Source organism: Dromiciops gliroides, chromosome 6 (assembly GCF_019393635.1).
Source record: "Dromiciops gliroides isolate mDroGli1 chromosome 6, mDroGli1.pri, whole genome shotgun sequence".
In the NCBI taxonomy this organism is placed as follows: Eukaryota; Metazoa; Chordata; class Mammalia; order Microbiotheria; family Microbiotheriidae; genus Dromiciops; species Dromiciops gliroides.
The window spans coordinates 15,873,422-15,881,845 of record NC_057866.1 but is presented as its reverse complement, the minus strand read 5'-3'; the positions used below and the strand labels follow the sequence as shown (position 1 = coordinate 15,881,845).

Here is an 8,424-nt window from a genome sequence, read left to right as displayed (position 1 = left end):
CTCAAGACAATAATTAAGATTTTCCAATTTTGGCTAAGAAGGACAGTTTATTTCTTTTCTTTTTCTTTCTTTCTTTTTTTTTAGTGAGGCAATTGGGGTTAAGTGACTTGCCCAGGGTCACACAGCTAGTAAGTGTCAAATGCCTGAGGCTGGATTTGAACTCAGGTCCTTCTGAATCCAGGGCTGATATGCTATCCACTGCACCCCCTAGCTGCCCAGACAGTTTATTTCAATATCTTCCTGAAAATAGGTGTAAGTGGTCCTATTCATAGTAAGGAATATTAATGATCACACTGCTGTGAGGGGCTTTGCTGCATAGAATAATAAGAGACAATAGTGCATAGAATTCCAGATCCAGAAAGAACCCTAGAGGAAAACTGATACCATAGTAGATAGAGTGTTGTACCTGAAATCAATCTTGCCTCAGTTATTTACTTAGCTGTGTGACCTTGGAAAGGTCGTTGAACTTCTCTCTGCCTTGATTTCCTCATTTGTATAATGGGGATGATAATAGCACCTACTTTCCAAGGTTGTTCTGAGGATCAAAAGAAATATTGTGTTTAAAGTTATTTGCAAAACTTTAAATGTTATTTAAATATTATTATTAACATAGAACAAAGAATACAAAATACTAGATTGAGAAAAGACAGCATAGAATTTTAGAGCTAGAAATGAGCTAGCAACATAGACTGTCAGACTTAAAAATGACTATAGAAAATAGAGTAGAAGATGCTAAGTCTAACAGAGAAATGAATCTCTTCCATTTATTCCAAATATCTTATTTTGAAAATCAGGGAACTGAAGTCTAGAAAGAATAGTGTCAAACAGGGAAACAATGGCAGGTCTGGGATTAGAACCAAGGTCTCTTGAGTGTCCATTCTAGCCTCTGTTACTTAGGACCTGTGTGACTATAGGGAAGTCACTTAATATTTCTGACTCAGTTTCCTCAACTATAAAATGAGTGAGCTGCTAAATATTTTTCCCCTACTCTACCTCATTGTAAAACATCAATATTTTCCTACTATCCATGTTGCCTTGGGTAGCAAAACACTTTTGAGGAGGAATAGGGCAAAATAAGATAGAAAATAGAGTAAATATCATTGGAAGGGAAGAGGATGGGTGGAAATAATTATGATGATTGACTACAATGGTAAAACGTATGGTACCTACTTTTCTGGGCTAACATGAAGAAAATTCTTTGTCAAGTTTAAGGTACTATATAAACATTATGATGAACAGGATGCTATCAGAAAAACCCGGAAAGACCCACATGAACTGAAGCAGAGAGAAATGTACTGTATACAAAATAACAACAATAGTGTAAGATGATTTGCTGGGAAGTATGTGATTATTTTCAGCAAGGCAATGACCCAATATAAATCTGAAGGACTTATGAAAATTGCAATACATCTATAGAGAAAGAACTGATGGTATCTGAAAACAGGCTGAAACACATGTTTTGTTTTGTTTTTTAATAATTCCTTAATCTGAAGTTTTGTTTTTATCTGTTTCCTTTTGAAACCTAGCTAATGTAGAGATGTTTTCCATGACTACTCATGAATAACTTACATTGAATTGCTTGAGTTCTTGGGGTGGGGGGTGGGAAGGGAAGGAGGAAGAGAAGTTTGAACACAAAGTTTTTAAAAATTGATGTCAAAATTTTCTTTTACATGTAATTTGGAAAATTAAATTCTAAGAAAAAAAGTAAATGAATATGGTAATCCATTCTTAAAAAAAAGAAAAAAAAGAATTGTGCTTCAATCTATATTCAAATACCATCAGTTCTCTCTCTGTAGATGGACTGCATTTTTCATAAGACCTTCTGAGTTGTCTTGGATCATTGCATTGTTGAAAATAACTTGCACTTGAAAAGTCAAATTTTCTATTCAATTCAGGTCTTTTGATCATGAATGCTTGAAAATCCTATTTTTCATTGAAGTTCCATTTTTCTCCTTGAAAGATTTTTTTCTCAGTTTTGATGGATAGGTGATTTTTGGTTGTAATCACAATTCCTTTGCCCTCTGATCCTTTAATGTGGAAGCTGCTAGATCTTGTGCTATCCTAACCATGGCTCCACGGTATTTGAATTGTTTCTTTCTGGCTGCTTGCAATATTCTCTCCCTGACCTGGAAACTCTGGAATTTGGCTATAATATTCCTGGAAGTTTTCATTTTGGGTTCTCTTTCAGGAGGTGATTGGTGGATTCTTGCAATTTCTATTTTACCTTCTGCTTCTAGAATATCAGGGCAGAGGGTAACTAGGTGGTGCAGTGAATAAACACTGTCCCTGGATTCAGGAGGACTTGAGTTCAAATCTGGCCTCAGACACTTGACATTTACCCAGCTATGTGACCCTGGGCAAGTCACTTAACCCTCATTGCCCCAGAAAAAAAGTTAAATAAATAAATAAATAGAATAATAGAATATCAGGGCAATTTTCCCTGACAATCTCTTGGAAAGATGATGCCTAAGCTCTTTTTTTGATCATGGTTTTCAGGTAATTCCAATAATTTTGAAATTATCTCTCTTGGATCTATTTTCCAGATCAGCAGGTTTTTTCAAGAAGATATTTCACATTGCCCTCTATTTTTTTATTCATCTGGATTTGCTTTATTGTTTCTTAGTTTCTCATAAAGTCATTAGCTTCCTTTTGTTCAATCCTAATTCTTAGGAAATTATTTTCTTTAGAGAGCTTTTCCATTTGGCTTTTCAAGCTGCCGACTTTTTTCTCATGACTTTCCTGCATCACTCTCATTTTTTCCTCCACCTCTCTTACTTTATCTTCAAAATCCTTTTTGAATGTCTCTATGGCCTGAGGCCCTGATGTTGTTATCCTCTTCTGAGGGTGAACCTCAATCTTCCTTGTCACTAAAGAAACTTTCTATGGTCTGCATCTTTCTCTGTTTGATCATCTTGTCCATCTTTTACTTGACTTTTTTTTTTTTTGGTGAGGCAATTGGGGTAAAGTGACTTGCTCAGGGTCACACAGCTAGTAAGTGTCAAGTGTCTGAAGCCGAATTTGAACTCAGGAACTCCTGATTCCAGGACCGGTGCTCTATCCACTGCGCCACCTAGCTGCCCCTTTTACTTGACTTTTAACTCCTTCTTAAAGTGGGGGCACTGCTTCTAGGCTCCACTGTCCCAAGCTTCAGGGGATCCCAGATGGTATGATTTAAGGAGGGTCAGGTTATTCACTCATCTGGCCTATGCTCTGGTCTGTAAATAACCCCAGGCCAATTTGCTAATTAACCAGGCAAAAAAATTTTGTTTTCTGTGGTTGTTAGCTCTGAGGACCCTGCAACCATCCCCCACCTGGTCTGCTGCCATTCAAGATTTCTTCCTGGTTTCCCACTGAGGTAGAACAACTGAATTCTACCTCACCTTTAGCAGAAACCCCTGTAGTCTCCCCCACCCCCTGGCAAACTGTTCAGTCCTCTCACCAGACCATGAGTTTAATTCCAGATGACACTAGTGCTGCAGCTGATTTGGAGGCTCTGGGGGTAAATTTCTCTGGTGCAGCGTGACTGGGGCTGGATCTGTGTCAGTGTGACCTGCTAGGTTGGGTTCCACTCCCACCCCAGTACACCAGCCCCCTCCTGCCGAACTTCTAAGTTGTCTTTGGCTGGAAAATGGTCTCAGCCCATCCTTTTGTGGGTTATGCTGCTCCAGGAATTGTCTTATGGCTTTGGAGTTTTTGGGCTAATTGTGTCAGGAGCTCTGAGAGCTTACTGCCTTTCCTCCACCATCTTGGCTCAGCCTAAAAAAATAACTTTCTTTCAATTTTCTCTTTGCAGATCAGTGGAGATAGGGAGAAATGAGACTTCTGTGACCACATTCATCCTCCTAGGATTCTCAGACCAACCTGACCTCTGGATCATCCTCTTTGTAATATTCTTGGGAATCTATCTCATGACTTTTACCTGTAACCTGGGCCTCATCATTCTTATCAGGACTGACTCCCATCTTCACTCTCCAATGTACTTCTTCCTCAGTTTCTTGGCCTTCATAGACATCTGCTATTCTTCTGCTATCAGCCCAAGAATGCTCTCTGATTTCTTCCACGAGGAAAAGAGTATTTCCCTCATGGGCTGTGCCACTCAGTATTTCTTCATGTCCTGGATGGGGCTGGCTGAGTGCTGTCTCTTGTCCATCATGGCATATGACCGCTATGTGGCCATCTGCAGCCCACTGAGATACTCCACCATCATGGATCTCCGAGTATGTGAAAAGATGGTGGTTGGGGCTTATGTGAGTGGGTTTTTCAGTAGCCTTACTCAAACTATTTCTGGCTTCCACCTCCATTTTTGTGGGTCAAACATAATTAACCACTTTTTCTGTGATGTGTCTCAGCTCATGGCCCTGTCCTGCTCCAACCCCTTTATCATTCAAATAATTTTATTGGTTATGGTAGTTCTTGTTGGATTCTTTTTATTCCCCACTATCCTCATGTCCTATGGCTACATCACAGTCACAGTCCTGAAAATGCCTTCAGCCAAGGGAAGGAGGAAGGCTTTCATTACCTGTGCCTCTCACCTGACGGTTGTGATACTCTTCTATGGTACTGGCTTTTCTGTGTACATTCAATCCAGCTCTACCCACTCCAAACACCTGGACAAGGTGCTATCTGTCTTCTACGTCATCCTAATCCCCATGCTGAACCCACTGATCTATAGTCTCAGGAACAAAGAGATCAAAGATGCCCTGAAGAGGCTAATGAAAAAAGACATTTCCACTTAATAATATGTTTTATTGTATCTTTATTATTATGAATTAATAATGATCATGTAAATAATAACTTGGGGGAGGAAATTGAAACTGATTTTCTCACTGGTGAAGGTTAATCTTTGGGTCAACACTCTATACATTTATGAAGGTAGGTTTCATATTTATAACCTTTGTCTCAGAGAAATGTGTGGGGTGTGAAGAGGTCAAATGATTTGCTCATAGCCATATTAGAGGTAATGACTGAACTCTCAAAATCTAGGTTGCTCCTCTATTCATTATGTTATGCTTCCTTTTAATAATGGTTCCCATAATTACTAATGATGACCTTTGTGTGCAAACTTCATTAAATAGGTTATGAAGGGCTTTAAAAAATACCTTAGATACTTTTTATTTTTACATCACTTTAATTCCATCTTATATCCCTCTTATGTCTTTCTCCCAGAGAGTTTACTCTTATCAAAAATAATTTTGTTGAGGGTCTTTTTTTTTTAATGGAAAGTGAGTAGGAAATACCACTTAAGGAAAGGGAAGGAAAGATACCAGTGGAGCAGATTGAAAGTTTTCCTTTAAAATATCTGAAAGAAACAAAGTCCTTTAATGTGTGAAAATTGGAGTGATGCCCCCTGCTGGAGAGATACTGTAGGAAAGCTCTGCCATGAGGAGAAGGTGTCTGAGGGCAAGCCATGTGGCTTGGAAGGTCAGTTCTTTGGCATCAGGAAGTGAGGTTTGCTTGTGGGCACTGTTGATCAAAGCTACCAGCCAATTAGCTTGGAGCTGTGTGGGGGAGATGGGCTGTTTCCATGTTCCAGAGAGGCTTGTGGGATGAAGAAGGGGCTCTCTCTCTCTCTCTCTCTCTCTCTCTCTCTCTCTCTCTCTCTCTCTCTCTCTCTCTCTCTCTCTCTCTCTTTTGCTGGGACCTTGTGAGGAGTGGAGGAGTGGAGCAGAAATGCTGGCTCCCTGAGATACATAGATGAAGGCATCAAGGCCTCTTTCTCTCTCCTCACCAAATTCTTATGTTCCTTAATAAATGCTTCAAAGTCTAAGCTCTTGCTAAAGCTTCTAATTTATTGGCAACCACTCATTAGATTTTTAGACAGTATAACTAGAATCTTAGCCACCTTACAGATAGCAACTATTCAAATGCAATGGATAAATCTTCTGTGGGTAATGTATAGATAACTAATCTCATAGGATCCAATGGGATCATATACACATATTGAAGTAATTAATATTGATAGAGCAGTTTATTTTTCAAAATGCTTTTTTCTTAGAGCCATCCAGAAACACTGCTAGTGTAAATATTATTATTCTCCTTTGACAGATGAGGAAGAATGGAAGCAAGTAAGCATTTATTAAGTGCTTGCTATGTGCTAGGCACTGTGCTAAATGATAGGAATACAAATAAAAGCAAAAGGAAAGACAATCTCTGCCCACAAGCTGCTAACATTCTATTGAAAATATACAAATACACAAATGGTGCTGAAGGGGGAAGAGGAAAGGCACTGGAGTGGTTGTATAATTTTAGAAGTCCATTAAGTCTCCATGAGCCCTTCCACAAAATGTAGTCTCCAAGAGGAAGTCATCAATAGGAGAAGTGGGACAGCCTTGTGGAAGAATATTCCAATGAGATCAGGCCATAAGGGTGAGTCTGTTCTAAGGCAATGAGGTCTCAGGTACTGAAGGAAAGTCCAGGATGAGCCAGAAGCAGAGAAGGCATAGTTTTGAAATCTAGAAAAGTCAGGAACAGGAACAGGAGGAGAATGGAGGAATCTAGGGCTCACAAAGGTGAATGATTACACAAATAATGGGTGTTAGAGGGAGGGTCTACTAGGTATGAGGATAAAAATTAACAATAAAATCATCCCTGCCCCAAAGAAGCTTACTACATTCTTTGTTTAAAATTGATTTTCTTGATATCTTTTGTTTTATATCACCTGGATTTTTTTCCAGAATTTCTCCCACTCCCTCCTCCCACAGTGTCCTTCCTTATCACAAAGAATTACTTTGTGTGTGTGTATGTATGTGTGTGTGTGTGTGTGTGTGTGTGTGTGTGAGGCAATTGGGGTTAAGTGACTTACCCAGGGTCACACAGCTAGTAAGTGTTAAGTGTCTAATGCCAGATTTGAAATCAGGTCCTCCTGAATCCAGGGCCAGTGCTCTATCCACTGCACCACCTAGCTGCCACAAGAATTACTTTTAAAAATTGAAAGAGGAAGAAAAGATTTAGGAAAATTGATCAATATGTTGAAAAAAGAAACTGATATTGATGTAAGGAGGTGCATAGCTTATATATACAAGATAAATAAAACTAATATCCAAGGTAAATATAAGGAAAGTTTGTTTTGTTCTGGTCAGGGGGCAGGGGAGAATGCATTAGCAGCTGGTTGGATGAAGAAAGACTTTACATAGAGATGGTAGGACTTCAGCTAAGTGTTGAAATAAACCAGGGAATCTAAGAAGTGATGATGAAGAGGGAGTGTATCCTAGGCATGGGGGGGATGGCCTATGCAAAGAAATATGGTTGGCAGATGGACTGTTGCATGTGAGGAACAGCAATAAGACCAGTGTTGCTTGATCATAGAGTCTTGGAGGAGAGTAAGGTGTACTAAAACTGGAAATGTAGGTTGGGGCCCAGGTATGAAAAATCTTTAAATGCCAAATGAAATTTCCTATTAGTTCCTGGAGGTAATGGGCAGCCACTGGAGTTTATTGAGAAGGGAAGTGATAGGCTCAAACAATTACTTTAGGAAAAGCGAATCAGTACCTATGTGATGGACAGGTTAAAGAAAGTAGATATTTGAGTCAGAAAGGCAAATTAGAAGAGTCTCAGTGAGAGTAGATGAGAATTTGGAACAGAGTGATGGCTATGTAGTCAGAGACAAGGGGACATTTAATTCCATTTATTTGGGATCATGTTGACATACAGGAACCTTTTGGAAGGAAAAGTGCAGGGAATGAGTAGAGATCTCAGAGGATGGTCTTCTTGGAAGTAAAATAGAAAAGAATATTACTCTACACACTAATATTTTAAATTATATTTTTCATCTTTTCTCTCTCCACCTCTACCTCTTCCCCAGTTGAGAATGAAAGAAAACAAAACCCCTGTTAGAAAAATGTATATTCAAGCCAACTAATCACTGAGTTGGCCAAGACCAAACTGAAGGTCTACAGAGCTGTTGTGCTGACTTCCTTGTTCTCTGCCTATAAAATCTAGACCATCTAGAAGTGCCATGCCAGGAAACTGGATCACTTCCATTTGAATTGTCATAGGAAGATTCTGAAGATGACCTGCAAGATAAGGTACCAGACATTGAGGTCCTCTCTTGAGCTAAACTGCCAAGCATTCAAACTCTCCTGCAGAGAGTACAGCTCTGATGGGCTGTCCACATAGCCCAAATGCCATATGTGTGTTTGACTAAAAGACTTTTATAGAGAGATTGCAAAAGGCCCACAACCAATGTTAGGGAGAAGCAGCAAAAGGATACCCTCAAGGTCTCTCTGAAGAACTGTAGTATCAATTGTGAGACATGGGAAATGCTGGCACAGAACCACCTCACATAGTGTGTCTGCATCAAAGACTAGATTATGGTTTAGATCTCTTCCAGGGTAAAGTCTATGATCCTAAGATTAAATATGTGAAAGGACTATAAGTGCCAGAACCACATGTACATAGTGAAAATTAATGGCTGAAGAGTCAATG

The 8,424-nt window shown here is 39.4% G+C and overlaps 1 protein-coding gene across 1 annotated transcript; it reads left to right on the top strand.

Moving 5' to 3' along the window:
* Window positions 1–2,067: 2,067 nt before the first annotated feature.
* Window positions 2,068–7,333, top strand: LOC122731826 (olfactory receptor 5A1-like). The gene is made up of 3 exons (XM_043972092.1): window positions 2,068–2,078; window positions 3,794–4,708; window positions 7,306–7,333. Exons 1-3 carry the CDS (start codon window positions 2,068–2,070, stop codon window positions 7,331–7,333), a joined length of 954 nt encoding a protein of 317 aa, XP_043828027.1.
* The last annotated feature ends 1,091 nt before the right edge of the window (window positions 7,334–8,424 follow it).